The 27,993-nt window shown below is 33.8% G+C and overlaps 1 protein-coding gene and 2 non-coding genes across 9 annotated transcripts in view; all 3 read right to left on the bottom strand.

Moving 5' to 3' along the window:
• Positions 1 to 27,993, bottom strand: part of CEP295 (centrosomal protein 295) — a 97,349-nt gene that overhangs the window by 20,951 nt on the left and 48,405 nt on the right. For 5 of the 7 annotated variants that reach the window (XM_051986819.1, XM_051986820.1, XM_051986822.1 and 2 more), the window contains 11 exons: positions 25,972 to 26,193; positions 23,985 to 24,091; positions 23,256 to 23,403; positions 20,728 to 20,846; positions 20,202 to 20,394; positions 18,969 to 19,519; positions 16,338 to 16,478; positions 9,471 to 9,576; positions 6,306 to 6,500; positions 5,054 to 5,153; positions 2,691 to 2,790 (listed from right to left, as the gene is read on the bottom strand). In XM_051986819.1, coding sequence (XP_051842779.1) covers positions 2,691 to 2,790; positions 5,054 to 5,153; positions 6,306 to 6,500; positions 9,471 to 9,576; positions 16,338 to 16,478; positions 18,969 to 19,519; positions 20,202 to 20,394; positions 20,728 to 20,846; positions 23,256 to 23,403; positions 23,985 to 24,091; positions 25,972 to 26,193 — 1,982 coding nt within the window. The remainder of the gene's footprint in view (positions 1 to 2,690; positions 2,791 to 5,053; positions 5,154 to 6,305; positions 6,501 to 9,470; positions 9,577 to 16,337; positions 16,479 to 18,968; positions 19,520 to 20,201; positions 20,395 to 20,727; positions 20,847 to 23,255; positions 23,404 to 23,984; positions 24,092 to 25,971; positions 26,194 to 27,993) is intronic. The other 2 variants (XM_051986821.1, XM_051986823.1) reach the window with 2 other exon arrangements.
• LOC127558520 (small nucleolar RNA U2-30) lies at positions 23,491 to 23,558 on the bottom strand. The gene has a single exon (XR_007952898.1). It is a non-coding gene; the product is annotated as a small nucleolar RNA U2-30 (small nucleolar RNA).
• Positions 23,755 to 23,837, bottom strand: LOC127558521 (small nucleolar RNA U2-19). The gene has a single exon (XR_007952899.1). It is a non-coding gene; the product is annotated as a small nucleolar RNA U2-19 (small nucleolar RNA).

Below are 27,993 nucleotides of genomic sequence, written 5' to 3'. Positions count from 1 at the left end.
TCCATTTTGATATGATTTTTCTTGTATATATGTATACATGTCCAAATAGTTATTTTGCTGTACAAAAAGAATCAGACTTTGAAATAGTGTACAATTAGCCTGTGAAGGAAATAAAAAATGCAAGTGGACAAAAATAGAGGGATTGGGAATTCTATGAAGTGATTCATAGTCATCTCCCAGAGTTCTTTCACTGGGTGTAGCTGTTCAATTCATTACTGCTCTATTGGAACTGATTTGGTTCATCTCATTGTTGAAGTTGCCCTATAGAATTTTTTAGCTGTTCAATTTCTATCTATCCTTTGAACAATATGAAATTCACTTTCCCAAAACTAGGATCTGTGTTAGCATATGACTAAATTTCCTCTTCATAACTACCACAGATTTAAGATGAAACAGTCACTTTCCTGTAATGGAATGATGATTACATTCTTTCTTGATGGTCACAATCAGATCAAGGATAAATATTTTTTCCTGCTTTTTGGGAGATGGAAGGATGATGAAAATAAGCCAAAAAATTATGCTGCTTTTGTTATCTTATTTCTAGTTTTGCAATAATTAAAGTCTCTTACTCATACAACCTCATATCTCCAAATCAGGCCCTTTCTAAATGCATCTATTTCCTTTGTGCACAAATTGGGATTGAGCATACTCCTATAAAAAATATAACTATTTTTGCCTCTATAGATCTTCATCCAAATACTTTCTCCATTTGTTTCTTAAATTTTTCTGCTTTGATCCATTTACCTATTGAACAAGCCATATCATTCTAGTCATGGGTTTTATTCGTGTCCAATAATCACCTTACAATCAAAATTTTCAAAATTAAACCATCGTCCCACTCCTCAGAGGTTCATAACTTAGATGTCATCCTTGACTCTTGATTATCCCCTAGATGATAAGCAGTACATTCCATTTTTCAGCTGTGTCTGTCCCACAGGCCTAGAATGTTTTTCTTCCATATCTCCATCTACAGTCCCAACTAAAATCTCATTTTTTATGGAAACTTTCTCTAACTCCAATTACCTTCCAATACCTTCCCTCTTTCTGTTAATTATTTCCTATTTTCCTTGCATATACCTTGTCTGTACAAATCACTTGCTTATTGTTTTCATCATTAAATTGTAGGCTTCTTGAAGCCATAGTCTTTTCTTTTTTCAGTTATATATGACTCTTTATGACCTATTTGGCTTTTCTGGGGGGCAAAGATACTGGAGTAGCTTGCCATTTCTTTCTCAAGTTCATTTTGCAGAAGAGGAACTGAGGCAAATAGGATTAAGTGATTTAATTCAGTCTCACAGTTAGTGTCTGAGGCTAAATTTGAATTTACACCTTCCTAACTCCAGGCCCAGCATTCTATTCACTATGTCACCTAGCTGCCAACTGAAGCAAACAAGTTTAAGTGACTTGCCCAGGATCACATTGCTAATAAGTGTCTGAGGCCAGATTTGAATTCGGGAAAAATGAGCCTTCCTGATTCCAGGTCCAGCACTCTATCTACTTGCCATCTAGCTGGTCTTCTTGAAGACAGGGCTGTCTTCTGATGCTTTCTGTATTCTTAGCACTTCATACAATGCTTGATTTCTCCTTGGAGGATTAAGCAGCTACTGCTTACTTAGAGGATCCAGTTTTCTACTCTTTGGGAAGTCTTATATATCCCCAGTGAGCTTTACTATATAAACAAAGCAAAATCACATATGCTACTACAAAATCAAAAGTGGATGCTATACCTACCTGCTCATGATTCTTAATCTTTTACCTAATACCTATCTTTCTGTAATCATTAAGAAGCCACGAAGTTCTTATGAAATTATAGCTGGACAAAACATTCTGAGAACTTAGGCTATATTAGTAGAGGTATATGTAGCATTCAGAACATGAGAGGAGATGTTATAATACTGATTATGTTCACACTGTGTAGAGAATTGTGTAAGAAGATTGACAAACTGGTATATATCTAGAGGAAGGCTACTAAGACGGTAAGGAAACTCAAAACCATGCTATACCAGTAAAGGAACTGGGGCTGTTCAACTGAAAGAGAAGGTACAAGGAGTAAAGGGGCACACTGAAGACATAATTATCTGTTATCAAATATTTGGAAGGGATGTTATATGGAAGAGTATTTGAACTTCATTTGATTGTTCTTGATAGAAAATTGCCTTGAAGGGAAAGTAAAATGAAGGAGGTTTCAACTTCATAAAAAGAAAAGGTTTTCTAATGATTAGATTCTCAAATGAGAAATGGTCTACCTTATTAATTTCTTATCACTAGGTATTTAGGCAATACTAGAGAGGTAATTCATCATGCTTCAGAAGTAAGGATTGATTTATGAAGTACTTTCCAACCTTGAGACTCTACAAATTTACATTAAAGAAGAACTGACAAGAAATTGAAAAGATACTGATTATCTACATTTTAGAGGAAGACACTGGAAAGAGGTATATAACTCTTTTTCTTCCTATTTCTTAAAACTTTGCAAATTAGAAAAAATATATATCAGATAAGTGTTCCTTAGTAAATTTAATTTAAGATGTCAAGAAATAGAGGAATTAGATTTGTGTTAATGGGATGATAGAAAAACAGAATTTGCTTTGCAATATAGAATGCTATGTAAAAGGATTTTTACCAATGTATTCTTACTGAGATATTTTTGATGCAAAACAGGATTAAAGGAGACATTTTCAAGAACATACCCTGTGAAACTCTCTTGCCCTTTCTCTGTTTCTAGCAGAGGCATCCTGTCTTGATTTCTCTTCCTTTTGTTGTCTCACTTCAGCTAACTGATTAAATAATCTGGAAAAAAGATGAGATTTAGATAGTATCTAATCATCACATGCAATTATTTTAAAATTAGCAAAGAAAAGGTAGCTAATATAAACACAGAATAAATTTTACTTAATAATACCCCTACATTCTTATTTTAATTTGTACAATGGATAATTTCTAATTATACCTAAAGGTTGAACACAATATATCACAACTGATTTGAAATCGTATAACAGACATGTGAGATACCTGTGCCTTACCAATACATTTAAAAAAATATATCCACACACTACTTAGAATCTTTGGAAGGGGTTAGCAACAATGTGAAGTATTAGACATGATTTGTTTTCAATCTCTCAATTGTAATAAGGGTATTCAGGTATCACCTTAGTTTGTCTAACACTACCTGAAGACATGGCCTAGATCTTATTAAGTGGAAAGAGGAATACATCTTCATATTAAGAAAATCTGTTTTACTGTTAAGTGCAGTGGAAGGAATGTCCCTTCAGTTTTTAACATGATTTTTCATCTGACAAACAGAAGATTGAAGTATGAAGCTAATCAGAAAACAATAACTGTGGTCAAACTAAGATTCTCTTTGAGAGGATCCCACAACCCTGTGGGCTACAAATAGGAACAGAAGTGCACAAAGAAAGTGAAAAAAGAGTTCAGCCTCCTTATGACAGAAAGCAGTAAGATTCATAAACAGTAAGCAATTGGTGTTCTTTAGTGTCTTTAAGTGGCACTGTAAAATGTCTAAGGGTATAAGGGGAGAGAGTATGTTAAACGGATATCTTTGCTGATATAGGAATCCAATACTATGGTGAGTAGGGAAAGATTGAATGCCTTGTCTTTAATGCTATAAAGGTCCTATGAGATTCGAGCTCCAAAATCCTAGTTAAAATATCCAGGTATGTGACTGACCAATTCAATGCCTATCCCCCTCACAGTTCATGAGGCTCAAGTGAGAGAATGTTTGTGCAAAAACGCATAAAACACTTCAATTTTTAAGAAAAGGATGGGCTGGATTGTCTTGCACAGGGAAGATGGAGCACACGAGGACCCCCTTTGAAGGTGATTAAAGCCCTACATTAGATAGATAGGAGTTTTTGCTGCTTCATCCCAGCCAAGAATAGAGCTTGTCATTAGGTAAAAGTGAAAAAATAGCAAAGGAGAGCAGCTCCCCTGTCTCCCACCCTTAATTACATTCTATTACAGTCACAGTATTTGAAAGAGATGATTTAAAACTATATAGATATATTCAATTTATATGTCTCTGTGCCAGACTATATTTTAACCAGCAGCAAATTTGACTTGACATGTAATAATCTCTGTCTTTGGAGGGTACTTATTTGACTTTGTCATCTCTGTAGCTAAAAGAAATTATGTCAATAAAACTAAGTAGTGGAGTACAGGACCATATTTGTATTTATTCAGAATCCCTATATCCAGCAATCACTTTTTTTTTTTTAAACAGAATTTGAAACTTTATTGTTCTTAGTACTCCCAATAAGTCTAACTAATCCACTAACTTGGATGGCATCTTCTCTGCAACTTAAGACTCTTAGAAATTTGTCTTGAGATCCTGAGAGGTTAAGTGGATTACTTGGTCAGTATGTTAGAGGAGAGGCCAGGTATCCTTGAATCAAAGCCAGATCTTTACTCCTTAAGCCATATGGCCTCTTAATCAGGGCATCTAGATGTAAGAAATCTTTTAAGATATAAAGACAAACACCAATCGTAAATGTCAATTCATACCCATTAAGAAACAGCTTATAAGTTACCAGACACACACACACACACACACAATTTTGTTATTTTGTTTATTTTTGGGGAAGCCACTTGCCCAGGGTCACACAGCTAGACGTGTTAAGTGTCTGATGTCGGCTTTGAATTGAGGTTTTCTTAAATTCAAGGTCGGTGCTCTATCCATTGTGCCATCTAGCTGCCCCACCACATGCACTTTAAAAGCATTCTTTCTTGTTAAATAACTCTTCAGGAACTGTGTCATTTCCTTTGATAGAAAGATCTTTTTGCTTTAGTTTTTTAACTAAAAGTTATATTTATGATCTAATATAGGAGTTTTTTTTCCCATTGGGAAGAGATTTATTAAAATTTATTGGCTATATTTAATTTTACTTAAAAGACTTTCAATTTAACTGAGTTCAACTTCAAAAAGAACTAAAACTTCAAATGAAGTAAACGAAATAGAAAAATTCCAGCTCATTATCATTGAATAAATTTTAGGAATCAAGCTATTCATTTTTTTCCTCTTTACTATAAAGGATACCTTAAAGCCTGGTGATGCCGAAGAGATTGTGCAGTTTTCCTAGCTTCAGGGAAACACACTTTAACTTCATTCACTTTCTTTAAATGACTCACTGATGACTCTGGTGGGGAGGAGAAGAGATAAAACAAAAATAAAAACAAAACATTGTAATAGGAAAAACTCCACAAAAGAAAGGCAGATAATATAAGACTGAGAATAAGGTATTGTACTGGATAATAGTCAGGCGAGATCCCCAAAGGACAAGTTTGATTGATGAATCGGGTATAGAGGAAATTTATTAGGAACATACTATATAAAATGTCATATTCAGGTTCAATTGCACAAATATAGGATAGGGAAGATTTGGTTGAAGAACAATTAATTTAGAAAACTTTAAAAAGATCAAAATCTCATGAGTTAATAGTGTGACATGGCAGATAGAAGAACTAAAGTCATCTTAAAGTCCTAGGTCCAATACTAAGCCCACTCTGGTTTTGCTATAGTCAACTCTGATTAAAATTAGAATATTGTTGGAATATTATATTGTATGTGGGTACCCCATTTTAGGAAAGAATGTACCCAGTGGAAGTCAACTGGATCAGTGAGAGGACTAACTGTAAAGTATGCAGAAGAGAAAGCTTTGGGGTGGAGTAGAAGGGGAGGAGAAAAAGCATGGCACATAATTACATCATAGCTTAACATTTAGAAAAGGGATTATACTTGTGATTGGTCCTAAAGGGACCATAGAGGTTTCTGAGAGATTGATTTCAGTTGGATAGATTCTGCTAAAATGAAAATATCAATATTTAGCCACCAACATCTATCCTTAAGCTAGCCATTTATTTATTTATTTTATTTTTTAATGAATATAACATTTTAATCTATATCTTTTGTTTTTACATCATCTATATCTCCAAATGCATCTTCTCCTCCTCCTACCAGAGAGGAAAAGAAACAAACAAAAAAAATTGTTTAACTAAACTAGAACTTCTTACAATTTTTCTACTTGTGAATTCTTTTTGCTGAGAAATTTTGATATGACTCTCAATATATACATGTATAAAATAGATACACAAACTAAACATTTACTGATAACAAATCATAATTTTGTAATCTCCACATTTAGTTGAGACTCCATATGAGATAACAAACTACAGTTCACATATATGTTATATATTTTACATATATATAAAATGTGTTTTTCTATCTTAACCCAAGAATGGTCCTGATATGCAAAGATCCCAATTTGCCTGTGACAAACCAAAGAACATACCAGAAGATTTTCTCTCCACTAGGTACTTTTTTCTTTCAATTTGTAGAGTTGATTTAGGCTGAGATTTTCCAGAAGTTTGAGTTTCATTATTAATTTCTTTTTGTCTTTGTGATGATTGCTGAACTAATGAAATTTTCTCCTTTACAAATGCTTCTTGTAAGCTTCCTGGTGCAGAACTACATTCTTGGAATGTGTCTGTCAATCAAGCAATAAGTATTTATTAAACATTTCCCCTGTTCTAGGTACGGTGGATATAAGTTCAAAAAAAATGAAACAATTCTATCCCTCACAAGGAAAATATGTTATACTTACAAGGAAATAACAATTTCATACCACTTAAGTATAAGATGGAGTATTATGTGTTTAAGGAACAAAAGGGAGATCAATTTGACTAGATTATAGTTGTAGGGAAAAAAAACCAAATTTCAGTAGACACTTAAAATTCTCTTTGGATAGAGAATCATGCTCTCTATCTCTTATATGAAAGAGAACTTCCCAAAACTTTGCAGAAAGAATAACTTCTACTCACTTCTTTAGATTTGTATGAGCACAAATGATTTTGTCAGAGGAAACTTAGCACTGATAAAAATTATGAAGTGATAACCTCCCCTCCTCCATGACTATGTTTATCTTCAAGAAAGCTATGAAAAAGAGTAGGTAAAAATATTGGAAAACAAGGAACAATAAGGACAGTCTAGGGGCAAGTAGGTGGCACAGTGCTTAAGTATCTGACTTGGAGTAAAGAAGACCTGAGTTCAAATCTAGACTCAGATTCTTACTAGCTATCATTTAACCCTGTTTGTCATAGTTCCTCATCTATAAAATGAGCTTGAAAAAGAGAAAGATTCTAGTATCTCTGCCAAGAAAACCCCAAAAGGACTCACAAAGAGTTGGACATGACTGAAAAATGACTAAGCAACAAAAGGGACAACCTTACTGTTGAATCACAAGTTCACTAATACACACTATATTATTAACAAAAAAAGTGAACAATTACAACAGGACAAAACAGACCTAGAAGGTATCAGTGATACTTAATGGAAAGTTAAGGTCCAGGATTATACCTCTGGAAGAATTTAACTTATTCACAATAAAAATGGGTAGGAAGGGGTAGAGTGGGTGTAGGGGTTGATTCAGTCAAGAAATAGTTCTTTTCTATTAAGAAGCCAAATCAGTCAAGGAAATCCAGGAACCAAAGAAAAGTTTGTTTTTTTTTTGGAGTCTCTTTGGCCATTTTTCAGTCATGTCCCCTTTCTTAAAGACTGTGCATAAACCAATATGTACAAACAAATTCTTTACAGGATTATTAGGAAACAATTAACCAAGGGAAGGCATTAGAATTAACAGAGGATTCCTATATAAGATGGGATTTAAATTGGGACTTGAAGAGAGTCAATAGGTGATAATGGGGATAATCACATTTAGCTGAGAGATGGAAGGTCTTATTTATAAGACCAGGAGACCAGTGTCACAGGAGTGAAGACTACATGGTGGAGAGTAAGATGTAAAAAGACTGGGAAGGATAGGGGTAGGAGCTTAGTTATGAAGGGCTCTGAATGCCCAGAAGATTTTGTATTTAATTCTAGATATGATATGGAACTTCTGGTATTTGGCGAAGGGAAGGTAATTTGACATGATCAGTTTTGATTTAGGAAAATCACTTTAGTAGCTGAGAGGGGGATGGATTATAATGAAGAGACACTTGAAATAGACAAATCCAACAGAAGACTACTGTAGTAGTACAAGAATGAGGTCATGAGGGTTTGTACTGGGATAGTGACACTGTCACAGGAAAGAAGGGGACCGTTCAAAGAGAGGCTGCAAAGGTGAAATCAACAGGCCTTGGAAACAGATTGGATTGGGGGGAAAGGGGGTAGCGCACGCAAGAGATACTAAGAAATTGAGGAAAACATCAATGTGCATAGCCAAAGTTGGCAGAACTCGGGGCAATGAATAGGGATTACAAAGAAGTAAATTTAGGCTGTATGTAAGAAAAAAATTTCTTACCAATTAAAATTATCTAAAAGTAGAATAAGTGACTGCCTTAGGAAGTAATGAGTTCCTCTCCTCACTGAGGGGTCCAAACAAAAATCAGATGACAAACTTCCAGCTATGATGTAGAAATGTCTTTTCAGGTATGGGTCTGAATGAATATCTAGTGATGTCCCTTCTAACTCTGATATATGATGAATCTTTTTTTAATAGAAAATGTCTAAGTAGCAAAGTTATGAACTTTTTGACCTCTAAAAGTAGTTCCTATAATAGAGTGCAAGTGTGCACTAGAAACCTTTGAATAAAAAAAGATATATAGTTAATAGTAATGGGAAAATAAAGTAAGGAAGTGACAAAAAGGAAGACAGTATTATGGCTGCTTCCTAACCAAAGAAAACACAAAATTCAATAAAACTACAACCCAACTACTTTTGGCTTCTTTTTCTGCAACTGTTCAATATGATAAATTAAGCAGCAAGAACATGGTAAGGATAGCAAATTTTAAAAGTAATTTTATAACTTCAGTCTCACCCTTGACACTGCCCCTACTCTCATACCCTTTTAAATAAAAAAACATTCACTGATTCAGTAGCCAGAAAAAGCCTAGTGGCAGTAAGATGTAATGGAAAACACAATTCTTGAAGTCAGAAAAACATATAGTTGAGAAACAGTTTGGGCAGATCTCTTAATGCTTCCAAATCTCAGATTCTTCATCTCTAGAATGGGAATAATACTTATGCTACTTATTTCAAGGAGTTGTCATGAAAATCAAATAAGACAATTTATATAAAACATTTCACAAACCTTAAAACTATGTCAGCTGCTACCATGACTATGAAAGCCAGAAAAAGGACTATCAACTTTAATAATTATAAATGCAACTTGATTCTAGACATTCCTTCTCCAATTCTATTTTATTTAAGATCAATTTAATATGATTACTCTAGTGGCCAGACGGTCTTGTGACTGTCATCAAAAGAATTTTTGAAGTACGCGAAATTAAATAGTATAATGAATAAAATGCTAGATTTGACCTGCGTTCAAATCCTGATTTTGCCATTTACTAGCTAGGTGACTGTGGGCAAATAATCGAATCTCCATTTCATTTGTAAAATGAAGGGGACATAATTAGAAGACTATAAGGTTCCTTCTATCCCTAGATTTAATGATTACCAGGATGTTGGAAGGAGGAAGATGGTCTCTCCTCAGGAAGTTCTGTAACAGTTAAATCTGGTTTCCAAACGGAATAATCTTCTTTCAACTCTGAATCTTGCTTCACCTAGTAACAAGAATGAATAATGATTCTTTTAGATCACCTTAAAAAGGAAAAATACATCTTTCTAGTCACATTGAGGAGGAAGTTGTTAATAAAGCACAAGCATAAAAAATAAACATTCAAAGCAATCAAAGACAATCCCAAATATTGGTGGTAGTAATAATAGGTAACATTTATATACCACTTTTAGGTTTTCAAAGCACTTTACATTGGGTATTTCAATAGATTCTCATAACAACTCCGAACTTCTGACTTTCATTCAGTTTGGAGCAAACAAAAATTCACCTTTTTTAGATAATCAGAAAATGCTAATTATGGCTTTCCCAAGTTGAATTATAAAGGTGATTTTCTGAAATCTAAAATTTTAAAATATTTTCATTTTTCCCAGTTACATATAAAACAATTTTTTTTTACCTATTTTTAAAACCTGAGTTCCAGATTCTCTCCCTTCTTCCCCAACTTCAGCCCCCATTAAGAAGGCACATGTGAAGTTATGCAAAACATCTTCATAAAAGTCATGTTGTAAAAGAAAACACAGATCTACCCCACCCCCCAATTTTTTTCTTATAAATATGCTTCACAGTGATTTAGTCAATAGATATATTTAAAAAGAAATGTTACTTCTCATTAAGGAACTTTTCAAAAAGAAACAATGCTTATTCTTGTTTTTTATTTTCTTGAGACTTTAGCTCTAATCCATCTCCTGTGTACATCTTATTTTCCTTGTGATTTTTTTTTATAATGAAAGTTCAGTGAATATGGGCTCCTTCTCTGAAAAACATCATTTTTGAAATTTGTCTGGGTCATTGGGAGGTTGGTTATATAAGATTCCATGCTTCAGGGTTTTTATGCAGCTATTTTCAGAGAACCTTTTCAGAGGTTCTTCTAGAGATCTGTAAGTTCTTCCAAGATGTCATGATCCAAGAAGAAGTGTGTTTGAGTGACCACAAGCATTTTTTTGCCTTGAAACTGTGAAGAAGGTCCTTGCTCCATCGTGCCTGTAAATTCTAGTGTGATAAAGCAAGAATCCTTGCTTAGTGCTAGTAAAGAGACCTCTTTCCGACCAGTTCTACTCCTTTATCATTTATGGGCTCAGACTTCTAGAAGTTGCTGCTGTTACCAATGTTGCCCCTGCCAATCGATTCCCAAAGTCTTCTCACCTTAGTAAGACAAGCCTTTCCTGCCAACCTTACAAATTGTCTTTGGTATTTCTGGATTGAGATATCTGGAAGCTGCTGCTGATTCAGAGGTCCCCCAGGGCCTGCTTCTTATTTGTTGGGGTCAAGGCTGTGCTTGCTTGGTTGTGCTGGGACTGTGATGAACTTCCACCCTGGTGCAACATACTTTTCCTGCTGACCTTCTAAGTTTGTCTTTGGCTGGAAAATTGTTTCATTTCATGGTTTTGTTCGTTCTGATGCTCTAAAATCTGTTTATAGTCATTATTTAAGGGAATTTGGAAAGGCTTGGGGGAGAATTTGGGCAAGTCCCTGCCTTTACCATTTTTGCTCCATGCAAAGGCTTTATTAATAATAGCTAATATTTATGGAGAGTCTGCTGTGTGCCAGAAATTGTGCTAAATGCATTATCATTATGATCTCATCTCTCCTTCCAACAACCCTGAGAGGAAAGTGCTATTATTACCTCCACTTTACAAATGAGGAAACTAGGCAAACAGAAATTAAATGACTTGCCCAGATAAACAGCTAGTAAGTATCTAAAGTTAGATTTGAATGCAGGTCTTCCCTGATTTCAGGCCCGGTGCTCTATCCATTGCAGCATTTAGCTGCTTCTAATTTATTAGAGAAAAAACTCTATCACTTTCTGACTATATAAATAGAAAGTGGTATTTTCTCAGGAAAACACACACACACACACACACACACACACTGTTTACCACAGTTACTGGCACAATATGTGCTAAATAAATTCCTAGGTAAATTTGTTCATACAAAGCAGTATTAACTTCACACTTTAGGTCAGTGAGTTTTTAATATTAGAATGTTAGGAGAAGAGTGATGATCAATTTGGAACCAAAGTCTTCCAACTACGTTTTACAGTAGTATGAAAGGTATGCTGGGTTCTTGAGTCACATACTGAAGGAACTCAAGTTCTGAAGGATCTGAACAAGCAAGAAATATTTCTCTTATGAGCCTGATACTGGCTTCTTTCTCAGACATTAGATAAAACCCTGTATTTGGAAATCTTTCTCATTACATCTATATCTTGATCTCCTTCAAGAAAAAGGAAAAAAACCTTTTCTCAAAATTTCTCTTCATGTTTATTATCATCCATTTATCCTGTCTACAATTTGTTTATACAGTTGTTTTCATAATGTCTCTCAGTTTTGGAGGCGGAGCCAAGCTGGTGGTATGAAATTAGGAAGCTGCTTGACTTTCCAGTTTCCCTCAAAAACCACATGAAACCAAACCTTTGAACAGAGTCTGATGGAATGAAACCCCTCTGCAGCTCAAGATAGACTGGAAAACCATCAAGAAAGGGCAGTCTTACTAGGGTGAAAAAGGTGTTCAGCCCAGGTCAGACAGACTCTGGGAAAGTCAGTGAGAGGATCTTAATCACAGCAGATCAATAACTTTGAGACCCTCAGTCCTGGCTCAAGAGAAGAACAGATTGGGGGGAGGAGGGGAGAGAGTTTCCAGTCCTACCTCAGAAGGCAAACCAGGACATTTTCTGAACAGAGCAGGCAAAGCTACCCCCTACAGATCCCTTACAAGGGAATGCTATGCTTAAAACCAAGACTCAGAGCTGCACAGAAAGCTTGGGACAGCACCCCCTTTACCCCAGGAGCAGAAGTCAAACATAAGTATAAAAAAACACGAGGACATACCAAAAGAAAAGGAAAAAAAATGAGCAAGAAACAGAAAAGAATCTGAACCATAGAAAGTTACTATGGTGACACCAACTCACATGAGGACAAACTGTCCATAGAGGAAATCTCAAAGAGTGATATAAATTGGTCTCAAGCACAAAGAAGCTTCTTAGAAATGTTCATAAAATATGAAGATAGAAGAAAAAATGAGAAAATAAACAAGAGGTATGCAAGAGAGAATCAACAGCTTGGAAAAGGAAGGCAATTCCTTAATAAGTACAACTGACCAAATGCAAAAATATCTACTGAAGAAATTAATTCCTTAAAAAACACAATAAGCCAGACACAATAAATAAATAGATAAATCCACCTAAGAAAACACCCTCAAAAATAGAATCAATAAAATAAAAAAAAGAAATACAAAAGCTAACTAAAGAAAATCACACATTAAAAACTAGAATAAGGCAAGTAAAAGCTAATGACTATGAGAAATCAAGAATCAGTCAAACAAACCAAAAAGAATGAAAAATTGGAAAAAAATGTAAAACTCTGAGGTACCATTATGCAATTCTCAGATTGGTTAAAATGACAGGAAAAGATAATGACAAATATTGGAGGGAATGTGGGAAAACTAGGACACTAATACATTGTTGGTAGAGTTATGAATTGATCCAACCATTCTGAAGAGCAATTTGGAACTATGCCCAAAGAATTATCAAACTGTGCATTACCCTTTGATCCAACAGTGTTTCTACTGAGCTTATATCCCAAAGAGGTTTTTAAAGGAGGGAAAAGGACCCACATGTGCATATTATTATTCTATAAAAAATGATGAAAAAGCTGATATTAGAAAAGTCTGTGAAGATTTGCATAGATTGATGCTGAGTGAAATGAGCAGAAACAGAAATACACTGTGCACAGTAACAGCAACAATATGTGATAATCAACTATGAAAGACTTGGTTCTTCCCACTGGTTTAGTGATTTAAGGCAATCCCAATAAACTTTGGATAGAAAAAGCCATCTGCATCCAGAAAGAGAACTATGCAGATTGAATGTAAATCAACACACACTATGTTCACTTATTTGTTTTTTTTTCCTCTCATGGTTTTTCCCTTTTGTTCTGATTTTTCTCTCCCAATATGATTCATAAAAAAATGTGTATTTTAAAAAGTTCATACACATGTATAACCAGAAAAAATAAAACAATTATAATTTTTTTTAAAAGAATGTCTCTTCCATTAGACCATGAGCTCCTTAAGAGCAAGAACTGTCTGCCTTTTGAATTTCTTTGTGTATATAGCATATAATAGTGACTGACATACAACAATTGCTTAATATTAATACCTAGCTTAATAAATGCCTAGCTCAGCTAGGTACAGAAATCTATTCTGTCCAACATGGAAAAAGGATTAGATATGAAAGAGGGGGACAATAAAAGGGAGGACAGCTTAAGTGGTTAGAAGTAAAACAGACTTCAGAAGAGGTACAGGATAGAAAGAGAAAAAAAAAAGCAGAATGGAAGAAAATACACAGTAATCATAACTGTGAATGAGATAAGCTAAACCATAAATGGAAATAACTAGCAGAATGGATTAGAAGCCAGAATCCAACAAGATGTTAACAAGAGACATATCTGAAACCGAAAGACAGATAGAAGCCTGAAGGGAATAAAATAAAGAGCTGAAGGATACTCTTATTATGCATCAACTGAAAAAAAATGGATGGGGTAATTATCATGTTCTCAAACAAAGCAAAAGCAAAAATAGGTAAAACTAAAAATGATAATCAGAGAAACTACATTTTTGTTAAAAAGTACCATAGACAGTAAGGTAAATTATGTAAGAAAATTTACAGCAAATTTCTCTAATAAAGGTCTCTTTTCTCAAATATATTGGGAACCAAGTTAATTTCATAAAAATGAAAGCCATTCCCCAATTGACAAATGTTCAAGGATATGAACAAGCAATTTGCAGAAGAAATTAGAGCTATTTTATAATTATACAAAAAATGTCCTAAGTCACTATTTATTGGAGAAATGAAAATTAAAACTCTGAGGTACCTTATACCTTATACCTACTACAAATAACAAGTGATGAGGGATTAGAAAAAAATAGATACACTCACAAATGCTGGTGGAACTGTGAATTGGTTCAACCATTCTGGACAACAATTTGGAACCTTGCCCAAAGGGCTATAAAACTGTGCATACCCTTTGACTAGCAATACCACTACTAAGTCTGTATACCAAAGAGAACAAAGCAAAAAGGAAAAAAAAACACCTCTAAATACAAAAATGTTTATGGTAGCTCTTTTTGTGGTGGCAAAGAACTGAAAATTGAGGGAATGCTCATTAATTAGGGAATGGCCGAATAAGTTGTGGCAAATGATTGTGATGGAGTACTGCTACACCATGAAAAATAATGAGGGGAGTGATTTCAGAAAAAAACATGTCAAGCCCTATATGAAATGATGCAAAGTTAAGTGAGAAGAACCAAACGATCATTGTGTATAGTAAAAGCAATGTTATAATGATGATCAACTATGAAAAGTTTGATAAATACAGTGATCTAAGGCAATTTCAAAAGACTCATAATGAAAAAATGCTATCCAATTCCAAAGGATTTGATGGGCTTAGAATGCAAGCTGAAATAGTTTTCTTGCCTTTTTTTTTTTTTAAACTGTGGTTAAAAAATGGAATTAAAAAAAATGATTTCACATGTATAATTTGCATAATTTTGCTTGCCTTCTTACTTGGTGGGGGAGGGAGGGAGAGAATTTGGAACTCAAAATTTAAAAAGAAAAGAATCTTAAATATAAAAAGCTGCCTTCCCCATCAAAGAAAGAAGGGGTTGGTGACCTGAAGAGGCTGTCACATTTCAGGGGTGAGAAATGAAGGAAGACTTTATCCAATTGCCAAAATCTAGAATGTTTATCATCCTTTACAGTGAAAATGCTTCAAATGTGATTTAAAAAAAAAAATCCCTTGATAATCAAAAGATCAGTGAATTTCAACAGACTATAACATCCAAAGCTAACAAAGTTTCTTATTGTTTTGTCTCAAAGACTAAAATTAAAAATAGAATATTCCATTGGCTCAACAATTTAGTAAATCAATACTTGATGACTACATGACTGTTAAGTATAATGTTTATTTGTACAGAAATACGTGCTATAGAAGGAGGACATCCTATAATGAAGAAAACTGCCTGTGGAAGGGCTGGCACACTGTTAGTAAAGATAATCTGTAGGATTAACCCCATAGCATCCATCTGTTTGTTTAATAAGCCAAACACGGAAACAAAGATAGCACATTTTCTTGTTAAGCATTATAAAGATTTCCTAAAAACAGCTTTCATTTTCAACATGTTTAACAGTCACAAAACATTTTCCAAATAAATGATTTATTCAGCTTAAATATATGATAAATTTTGGGGGAAATTTTCACTAAGATGAAAAAATTTAGTTTTGTCCCTAAATTTAATCGTTTTTATTGCAATCTTACTCAAAATATTTCACATATTTTTCTTTCTTAAATACAGGATTTTACAAGGCCTTTTTTGATAATATAAGAACATTGTGAACACCAATTATCTTATTATGTATTGTTAGCAGACCACTAGTAATCTCTATTTTTTAATCCATTCTGGGCCAGAAATGTACATAAGAAAAGTATGTTAGAAATGTGTGTAAAATAAGAGCAAATTAATTGTGACTTAGCATATTTGGAGTGGGTCTTAACACATCTAAAACTTTAGATGATCTAATTGAATTTCTTAACTCAAGCATAGAGTCCTCTTAAATGACTATCATTATGACATATATTTTAGCTATTCACACTTATTTTTGGCTTATTTCTTGGTCCTCCACCATGTTTCAGATAGCTATGCTTGTTATATAAACTGTGTTATTAAATTAAGTAACCTTGAAAAACTTACCTGAAAACAGCTTTTCAATTCACTCCCCTTGTTTTGTTCTTCAATCAAATTTTCCACATCTGAATTTGTATCACTATTATCAGTAGAGCTGATTAAAGTAAGTTCAGCTTCTTCCATGATGCCATGTCCTGATATTGTCTCCTAAACAGCAATGTAAAAAAGGTAGCTCTTATAAATCATTTTTCAAAGTAAAAGAAAAATAATTTATTTATCTCATAAGAGAAAAAAAAAAAAACTATGGAAGTCGCAATGGAACAGGTATGTTTAGAGGAGAAAAACCAAACAAAATTGTGCCCAATAAAAACCAATAAAAAAACTCCATTAAAAATCATAGCTGTTGGAATTCTACTAACTCTACTGAAATGTCAATGTTTAAAAAAATAAAGGTTAAAAAGTAATTTGGCAATTTACTGAGTAACAATCTGCTACTAATTTTACTGTCTATTAAAAAAACACTTTCTTGAAAGGACTACAAGATTTATCTTGATATGGCATGTCCACCAGATAGGAATGCTTTTCTGGATAATGAAAGTTGTCTGATGCTCACATCATATCAAGGTGTATACTGCAGTGACAATGAATAGCTGAGAGAATGAAGGAAAGTGACACCATTTAGGAAAAGAATTTAATAGGGTATTTTTGGCAGGAGAATTTTCAGGAATACAGTGAAACACATAAGTTAAGACTAAAGTAAATAGCTGAATTATATGGAATGTGAGAACCTCTCTTCTCTGTCTCCTAGTGAATGCAGATAGTAAGAATTGATTGACAAAAGTATGTCAAGTCAGAAGTGAAACTATGCAAGAAAAACTCATCAGGTTTCCAAAAGAGCAACTTTCTTCAGTATTTACAATTCACAGTCTCATCAGTGAGAGTACTCCCTTCTCATTAGTGAAATTTGTCATTCATTACAGCCTTCAGAAAATGATCATTATGGATGGCCAATCCTTAGGTTCTGAAAGTCTTGAAAGAAATGCACATACACTCACACCTTGGTCCACATACAGAAACCTTCTATTTTAGTAAAATCCACAGGCCTTGAACAAAAGCTTTTGTGAGCAGTCACTTCCACCTCATATAGAGGCTATCAAAGTGAAACTCTGGTTACAGCCACTTGCTCTGACTCAAGCCCAGTTCTATGATACAGAAAGATAAGAAAATATGGATTAGAATTCCTTCTCTGTTGTTAATCACCTGTGAACTGAGGACCTCTAAAATTAACAGCATATGTTAACTAACTGGCTCAGCTTCCTTATTTGTAAAATGACAATAAAAACACAAGTATTACCTAATTATAGTAATGTTGTTGAAAGGATCAAATAAAGTAATACATGGAAAGTACTGGTCTACTTCAAAGTACTACATAAATGTAAAATGTTACTCTGAATACATTTTGACGTCCACACCTATGATGTCATCTACATAATGAACTACCATTACTGATAAAGAGAGGCAACTTCTTTGTAACTGGTACTTTAGACATGTGCCTGAAGCATTCACTGAGAGATGACTTGACTATAATCTCAAAACTTTCATATGCTCAAGAAAGAACTTGAACCCAAAAGTTTCTGGCGACCACAGGATACTATACTATGTCTGAGACTCAGTGACACCACCTGAAGTCTTCCTGGCAAAAAAGCTGGGATGTTTTGCCACTTTCTTGTCCAACTCATTTAAAGACAAGGAAACTGAGGCAAACTGGGTAAAGTGACATGCCCAGGGTCACATAGTTAGTAAAGGTCTAAGTTCTCCTGATTCCAGGTTTGGCACTCTGTGCCACCTACCTGCCTCACAATCCTATTAACAAATATCAAAGAATAAACAAGAAGGATGTTTCTTCACACCCTGAAGTATCATTGTTTTAACACTAAGAACAAAGCTATCCTTATTGAAAAAAATCAATAAGATACTATTAAAGCTCAAATGGACCTTAAAGACCCTCTAGTCCAGAAGTGTCAAATTTCCTTGTGGGAAATATTTAATAAAATAAAAATATAAGAAATATATTGTTAATTTGTAGTTTTATAAGGCTTAGTGGTCCATTTCTACTCTAGGCTGACATCACTGATCTAATCCATGATGAAAATGCCTTTAAGTCCAGATATTTGGGAATATAAGGCAAAATGGCTCACTTGGTTCAAAAGAGCTTCTTCTGGTTCTAAAATGCTGGGCTGAATAGGTGTTTGCACCAAGTTCTAAATCAGTGTGGTAAGCCCCTAGAAAATATCTATGAAATTACTTTGATTAACTCTTTATAATCCTAAAAAAAATTGGCAGTTACCAAAGTGTAAAGACTGAAAACACTGAAATGGAGGGAAATGACCAGTCTCAAATCATGGCCAATGAGTAGAAAATAATCGTAATAAAATTTGTAATCAGGAGATTACAGTTTACTACCACAGATTTTGTTTCTCAACAATTAAAAAAAATAATATGGACAAATGTTAATCTCCCTCAAAAAAAAAAAAAGTCAATGAAGGCATAATCAAAAGTAAGTAAAGACTAGAATTTCAATAGGTTTGATGTCTCAGACATAAAATATTTTTGTTCCTCAGGATCGATAATCATTACTTTTTGTAGGAAGACAGATTTACAATCAGATCCATGAAACAAAAGTCAGGATTTATTTACCTCACTTACCCAAACTGGCACAGAGCTCTGTATTGAACAGGATCTGAGACTTATTAAGAATGATGATGGCAATTGCTGAGGTGTGTTTCGAAAGATCTCCACACTTTCTTCACTTGTTATGGATCCACTTGATCTTTCTAAACATGTCTCTGGATCTCTGACCACACACCTACTATCTGTTTCACTCGGAGCACCTGTAATAACGTCAGTTTGACTCCCTTTCATTTCATCAAAACCCAAATCCTCTTTTCTAGATTCTATTTGGTCTTTTGTTGAACTCTTGCTTGAAGAAGAATCATAAGGTGTGCTGTGTGGCACCCTCATTCTATCAAACAGATGTGGATCATCAGAGGAAGTGAAAGTTGGGCTCTGTAGAACTGCCCTTCTTGGACAGACATCAGCATTTCTCTTCTGTATTGGTAACTCCTCATACTGCTTTCCAAGAGAAAATTTTTCCTTTTTAAAGTTCTGTGAAGGTCCTTCAGTACAATAGCTACTGTCACTTAAAACAGATTCAGGTTGAAGTGGTTGAAATAATTCTTCAGACAATGCTTTAAAAAAAATTTTTTTTAAAATCAGTTAATCACATATATTTGGTGTCTGGAAATAGACCAAAATAATACAACTTAAATAAGCAAGTATATATAGCAAGCAATTCTCAGTGCTTACTTAATTTTCTTATCATTTAATAATGTTCATATATAAGCTATGTAAAGACGAGCTTTCTTAATATTGAACAAAAGGCTAAAGAATTTAGATACGAACAATATTTAATTTTTATTACCTCAAATTAACTCTTCTCATCTAAAGAAACTATATCATACAATAATATGACTCCATTAGCTACCATGAGCTTTCTCAACAAAAATTAATGTTTACAAATATTACATTCTAAAGTATCATTAACTTATAAGAATTCTTTTGAAAAAATATTTTTTGTGCTTTTATTACAAACATCAACACAAATCTAATCATAAAGTATCCAAAGGATACCTATTCTTAAAATTATTGTGAATCTATGGGAACAATTTCCACATGACAAAGAAAGGATAATAAGAAAGCAAATATAAAGGCAATGCAGAAAAAGTTTATAGAATAACAAATCAGTCAAATTCTAATTTTTTGTAGAGATCCTTCTATGCTTGTGATATTTCATTTAGGCTTAGAATAACAAAGAAATCTTACGAATTAGCTTTTTATTGAGATTTACTTAATTGTGTAGGTCATACGTACCCAAAATAGTTTTTTCTTTAGGCAAATTTTCAGTTTGGGAGGAATCAAGAGACACATTCATTCTATTCATAGCCGAATGCAAGTCTATACCAAGAGAAGAATGAAAACTGGTGGCCCTCATAGCTGTGGTGGAGTTTGTACTTTCATGAGATCCAACTGTATCATGGCTTGCAGGGGTTGAAGGATATGTGGTCTGATAGAAACACACATAAGTTTAAAAAGATTAACACAGCCAATGTCATCCCTATGAGGTTTTTACATTGATATGTTGAAAAATCCTATGTTACTTTAATAGCAATTCAAACACAATTCCAACTTAAAGATCACTACATGAAAAGGTCTTTTTTTTCAAGATTCTACAACGGGGATAGGTAATGGATGAGTGGTTTACAGTTTTTATAAAGTACTTTAAAGTTTTTAAAATTTCTTTTCTCAATTTTTATTTGCCTGTCTTCTTATAGATCAAATTCCATTACAATAACAACAATAATTGATTTTTAAAAGTTCTATTAATAATGTCAAATACCTTGCTCAGGTCTTGAGAAAGTCCAGACTGAGAAACAGATGATGAAAAATCTAAGTCAGGTCTAGGTTCCAGAGCATGAAAGAGCTGATGATATAAATGTGGAAAAGTTTGTTCTAATTCTGTAAAGTCAGAAGAAGTATTAGAATTTTGGAAAAAAGAAAAACTAATTTTGAATTACTTTATATAAACTAAGTAAATAAATACTGCGAACAAGATTATGTTATCGCACTTTGGGGCAATTCAAGTAAAAAAGTAAAGTTTTGTTTCTTCTCCTCCCTCTTTAATATTATCAACAAAGTGATTTGATATAAGGCAGACCTTCACTACATGAAGTACTCAAGACTGGAAAAACACCAAAAAACCAACGACCAAGAAAGAGTCTGATGTACATATCCCAAATCTAAAGATAGAGAAACCTTTATTTTATGAGAGCTTTGCTTACAAAAAGCTTACTTAAGAATCAATTATAATGGGACAGCTAGTTGATGTAGTGGATAGAGCACCAGCCCTGAAGTCAGAAGGACCTGAATTCAAATCTGGCCTTAACACATTTAACACTTCCTGGCTGTGTGAACCTGAGCAAGTCACTTAACCCCAAGTGCCTTAGGGGAAAAAAAAAGGATCAATTATAATGCTAATAATAATGAAGAAAGGAAAAGATGTAAATAAAGAAGAAAAGCAGAATTTATCTTTTCTTCTCTCAAGTATACCTTCCAGCCCCAGGTTACTTTTTTCACTAAATCCCTCAATTTACCATTCTGTACCATGATGCTGAAAGCTCTAAACAGTGATTTAAACAGCAATAAAGTACAAGTTGCATGTAACATAGTCAGAGAATACTGTCATCTTTTATGTATGACTTTCAGATGCTTACAGCTATACCATACAGGAAAATTGATGTCCACAAAGCGAAATGTTTGAGACTTTCTTCTCATAAGCCATTATAGTAAGAACTAGCAGTGAGCCAGGAAGCACTTGAGGTGAGAATATGTGATAGCCACAAGAGAAAAGAACAGAGATATTAAGAGCTGAGAAAAGTCAAGAGAGAAATATAAAAGAAAAAATGAGACTCTGAGAGCTACATGAATGAAGTGGAAAAGAGTGTAAAATGAAAATAGTGAACAGAATTAGAAAAGAGATGATTATAACTTCAACTTCAGAAATTAGAAGAGAATTTTTAGATATTTTCTTTCCTGTCCTTAACTATAAGAGACAGATATTATACTCTAATGTTTACTGATAGACTTAAGAGTTTCTGAAATGACTAAGATTTAAGGGAAATTATATAAATACTTGAAGGTGTGGGATACTGAAACTTGTATATAACTTCAGAGGATATTCCACTATTTGAATCGCTTCCTTGTTTGTATTGCATTGTGCTTTTGCCACTGGATTTTACATCTTTTGTATGGTCAAGCAACAGAGTGAATTTGCAAAGGGCTTTTTGTTTAGGAAAGAAACATAATGTTTTATTACTAAAAATAAGCAGTCAGTTTGGGGATAGCAAAGGAGCACTTAAATATAAAATACGAAAGTTTGGCATCTGAAAAAATTCATTGCAATAATTTAGAAGCATAAATTATTTTTATGCCGAAAACTTTTTTTTCCCAGGTGTCTCTTTTGTAATTTTTGCCTATTTATCTATGACCTGCTGGAAAGTAGGATTTCAACTGTATCTAAAAGCTTGTACCTGGAATGGAAATTTATGTTTAGAAGATAGTGAAAGTGTAGATAGAGGTCTGGCAAAGTGTTGAAATACAAAGTTGACTGTGGTTACTCTTGCAGAAAAAGCCCTTGTCATTATTCAATGACAGTCTAGTATATAATTAGTACTAGCTTACAAACATGAAAGAGAAAAAAACTGTTTCTGAGAAGCACACAATTTACAAAAAAAGGAAAATTGACATGAAATAACCACCAAACATCAACAAAAAAATTAAGTGTATACACTCAAATGCCAAATTGTACAATAATAATCTAGAAAATGTAAACATCATTGAAGGCTTCATGGAAGTGTGATCTAAAATGTTCACTAATATAAAGGATTCATAGTGGCAAGGATTTAGAATAAGGTCACTATAAAGAAGAGAAGGAACAGAGCAAACAAAAGGAAGGGGTATGCACAGAGAGAGAACTGGCCTAACTGGAATAGAAAGGTTGTGTTAGGAAATATTAAGATAATATGGGAGGATTAATAAAGACTCTTGAAAGCCAGACTAAGAATGGTGACATTTAACTGACAAGTTTTGTTTTTTTAAGGCAAATGAGTTTAAGGGACTTGCCCAGGGTCATACAGCTAGAAAGTATTAAGTGTCTGAGGCTGGATTTGAACTCAGGTCCTCCTGACTCCAGGATAGGTTCTCTCCATACTGTGCCATCTAGCTGTCCCTAAGTGACAGATTCTCAAAAAGATAATAAGTAGCAACACATACAAAATAAGTTTGGTGAAAATGTTATCATTTAAGAAACAGATATCCATGCTAGCGTTTCCATTTATTTGGGTACATTTTTGGGTAATGCATCATTACCTGAATTTTCAAGGTTTAAATGAGACTTTTCATTACTTAAAAAGCTCCCACTAGACACTGTTAATGAAGATGACTGATCATCTTGTAACTCTTGCACATGGGACTGAGAACCAAAGTCATTACTGGACCATGGTATGGATGGCAAAATCTTAAAAAACAAAAAAAAAAAAAAAAAAACAGAAAATCACACAACTGTCCATTATCATGAGGAAATCACTGGTACTAATATCAATTCTGAGCTCAGTTCAAGTGTAGAAACCTTCACAATTAAAAGGTCAGCAGAAAAGGTTTTCATCACTGCACAGAATTGAGTAACACATACACATACATACACACACACACACACACACACACACACACACACACACACACACACACACACATTTTCTCTCTCACTAAGTCTCAGATTCTCACTTGTTCCCCTTTACCTACATTCTCATTCACATGAACTCCCCACCCCTCCCAATCTTCTCACAAACAATTTTAACTTCTATTTGCTTCTCAGAAACACATACAGATCATGCACCACAAAGACTAGAAGGTCTTATGATGGTCATATTTGGCTATTTTTCATCACTGATCTACCTGAATGAGAGTAGATCTCAGAAAACACCATATTCAGTTTGTTTTTTTAAAAAAATAATCTTGTTAAGTTTAAATTGCATACATCACACACACACAAAGAAAAGAGTATCTCTTCAAAAGCTACACTGTATTCTTATTACTAACCTTTTTTGGCTTGAAAGTTGAACCAGGATATATAAGCACTTTCTGCTCCAAATCAGCAGCATAACTGAGTAACTCATGATTCTCCATTATAACGTTCTCAGTCTGGCCTGAATATCAAAATTAAATGTGGAATTTTAAATTAGAATTTCATTTCATTTCAACATAATTTTAAAAAACCCATTAGGTGAGTCCCAAATATTAGGCAGAATGTGAATCCAGATGGCCTCACTTTAAGGTTAGCTATTTATTATTGCCATGTTGTCTCTCTTGAGTAAAAAAAAGAATTGTTGACAATGAATTTATAATCTAAAAAGATGACTAGCCATGAAAATAAATGATTCATTTGAAACAGGACAATGGCAAAACTAGATAAAATTTTTTTTAGGAATTTTAAGGAGATTTAAGGAGAAAGATATTACTTTCAACAAACACTTTCTGGAGGTAGCAGCTAAATAGGTATATAATAAATCCTTACTATCTGACTGAATGCAGGATAAGATGAGAACATTTTCAATAATGTTTAGAAGTGATAACTCTATGCACACATTTATAATTTAATGAACAGTCACAGACATTGAGCAACCATGTCACTTGAACCCTTCTCCTTTTCCCTCAGCACAATATGCTTGCAATACAATGTTTATGAAGGAGGGCAGTAATATGCAACAAGTTTGGAAAAATGATTTAAATCAAATCAGTAGAAATAACTGGTTAAGGAATTAATATTTTATCCTACAGATAAGAGTCACTGACATGGATTGTTTTTCCTTTCCTTTCTTAGGTTTGTAGAATTTAAGGACTAAAAAATGACTAGTAAGTTCAATTCACTCATTTCATAGATGCAAAAAGATTTGTATGAGGTTGTTAGAGTTAATGGCATAAAAGTACCTAGAATTCAGGTCTCCTGATTCTAAGACCCATTCATTTTCCTATATGCCACAGCATATATACCCTCTACTCATGCAGATCAAACCCTGAAATTTGTAGTCTTACAATATTGCCTCAGACCGACATCCTCCCCCCCTACCCCCCCCTGCAAGGAATCAGTAGATAATTTCAAGGCATTTGTGACTTTGGTTGGGAGGGGAATGGCATCTTTGTTTATAACAGCCTCTATCTGAAATTTAGTACTTTCTTCAATTATTTAAATTACTATACTAAAGAATGAGTCCACAGGCTTCACCAGATGGACAGAGAGTCCATGACACAAAAGAAGCTAAAAAGTAAGTTTGCTTGGCATAGTAGAGCGATTCACTCCTGAATCAGGAAGAATTGGTTCATGTCCTGCCATCAAACACATAACAGGCTTTGTGAATAAACCTTTTGGTCAGAACTAATTAACAGGTATTTATTAAATACCTACTAGGTGGTAGGAGATGTGATAGATGCTAGGGATAGCAATACAATAAGACTTCAAATCAGGTAGAATAAGAAGCCTCATTTATCAGTTGGGATCTATCAAAATAACACTAAAATTATTAATACTCTCTAGGAAGCAATAAAAATATACTACTCTTGGAAGGGAGGGGAAATAGAACTGAAATAGTATTTAGAATATAGTAGGGAGTAAGAAATAAGAATTAGGAAAAGAGATAAGGAATAAGTAACTTGAAAAAGGAAAAGCAGGAAACTGGAAATAATGAAGTATCATACCCAAAGTTTCTATTGCTATTTATTGACACTATTTCTTCCTAATACATTAAGATATATGCATTAAACCCATAAGATGTGGACAAATCATTAAGAGATATATTAATAAAGATAAGCATTAATCCCTACCCTCCGAAATGTGTCTGTTTGGTAAATAAGACTAGCCCACATGAAGTAATGCAACAACATTACAGTCCAGTACCAGATGTATAGTTTTAAAATAACTACTTAGAGAAGAGATAAATTACTAAAATATGACTGTATGTGGTGTGAAGGTAAAGCTTTAGCTGAGCTTTGAAGGATAACAAGTCTATTAAGCAACTTATTCATCTCTTACCTGAATGATACATGCCATCATCACTACTTCTATGAATTGGCTTTGCAGTCTGTAGGCTAGCAGCCTGATTACTCTCTTGTGATCCATCCCCCAAACTCAGGTATTGGCTTACTGATATCCTGACAGGATCTCTATATTGAACAATAGTTTCTTCATGGTTGTTAGAATCCAAATCATTTGAAAGTAATTTGGAAGAAATCTGCTTATAACATTCTCTCTTGTCTGAAATTAAAAATGACTAAATCAATACACATATACCTATAGATCAATTGATCTATACAGTACAATATGAAGGTGAGGAGGCTAGATAAAAATGTCTGTGAAAACAACAACAAAACTTGGTACATCTAATATGAATCAGCAGTGAGACATGAAGGATACTATATTCAAATCAGATTGATCTTAGGTTGTTCAGAGAAGTATAAAATTCATAATGAACAAAGTCCCATGGTATTTTGTCCTATTAAGATCACACCTTCAGTGTTGTGTTTAGTTCAAGGCACCACATTTAATAAAGGAAATGATCAATTCTATATCCCAGAAAAAGGACTGTAGGCATACACAGTGAAAAGAAAAACATTATGCTATACAAGAGTCACATGAAAGAACTGAGGATATTTAGTCTGGAGAACAGATAAATAAGAAGGGACATGACAGTCTTTTTTAAGGATCTGAAGGGCTGTCATATGGATCTGACATCATCTATGTTCTACTTGATTGAAGGAACATAATTAGAAGTGATGAGTGGAATCTCCAAAGAGCAATCAATGTCTTAACTTACTATAAAGATTTCTGACTATTAGGATAAATTTTTATAATGACCTACCTCAGGAGGTAGCAGATTTCCTAACAACATTTCCTTATATACTTGTAAAGATTGCTAAAAACGAAAATATCTTAGTTTATAGGCATAGAAGATCTCTAAGATTTTTTGACTTAAGTACTCTCAAATGCTTAAATTTCTTAAATTATTGTAGTTCAATTTTCACTATATTTATGCTGCATCTATATTCAGTGTTTCCAAGTTGCTATAATGAATTTCAATTAAAAACAAGATTTGTTAAGCACTTATTATGTAGAAGTCACTGTATTATGAACACAGACAATAACAAAACTGTTGAACTCAAGACCTTTATATTCTGTTGGGGGAAACAACATGCAATATAATACAGAGAAAGTACAAAATGAGTAAAAAATAATTTTGGAAAAAAGGGCATGGGGTAATCATGAAAAGATTTCATAATTGGCATATATGATCTCAATTTAGAAGGATTCAAAGTAGAGTGAGGAGAATGAGTACATTTCAGCTATAATAGTTCAGGACAATGGCACAGGAGATAGAAGACAGTGCTGTTAAGTGAGGAACACCAAGAAAGTCAGATCGATTAGGCTATGGGATGTGAAAATGAGGATAAATCAAAATGAGACTGGAAAGACAGGTTGGGAGCAGTTTGTAAATGGCTTTAAACATCAAACAGAGGAGTTTTTATTTGGTCCTCTAAACAAGAGGGACTTACAGGAGTTTACTGAGTAATGGGATGATAAACTTAGATAAAGGAACAAAGACTCAGTCTTAACGGGAGTAATATTTAATAAGGCTAAAAAAGTTGATGGGAATTAGATTTTGATGGGTTTTGAGGGCTAAACTGTATGGATGCTAGACTAGTCATTAAAATTTAGCTTAGAGATAACTGAGAAACATTAAAGATTTCTGCACAGAGTAATGATGTGGTCAGGCCTTATAAAAATATTACATGAAAAATCTATGGAAGATAAATTACAGAGAAAAAGAATGACAATAGTGGAAAAAATAGAAAGTTAAGTGGCTATTATATTAATTGAAGGCAGGTAGGTGGCATAGGGGATGGAATGCCAGGTTTGAATTCAGCAAGTTTCATGTTTCCTGAGCACAAATATAGCCTCAGACAGCTGTGTGACTTTGGACAAATGATTTAATCCTGTTTGTCTCAGTTTCCTATTTTGCAAAATGAGCTAGAGAAGGAAATGGCAAACCCATTTCAG

The sequence above is a fragment of the Antechinus flavipes genome, chromosome 3, assembly GCF_016432865.1.
Source record: "Antechinus flavipes isolate AdamAnt ecotype Samford, QLD, Australia chromosome 3, AdamAnt_v2, whole genome shotgun sequence".
NCBI classification, from domain to species: domain Eukaryota; kingdom Metazoa; phylum Chordata; class Mammalia; order Dasyuromorphia; family Dasyuridae; genus Antechinus; species Antechinus flavipes.
Note: the sequence above shows the minus strand (reverse complement) of the source record. Positions and strands in the feature narration are given on the sequence as shown.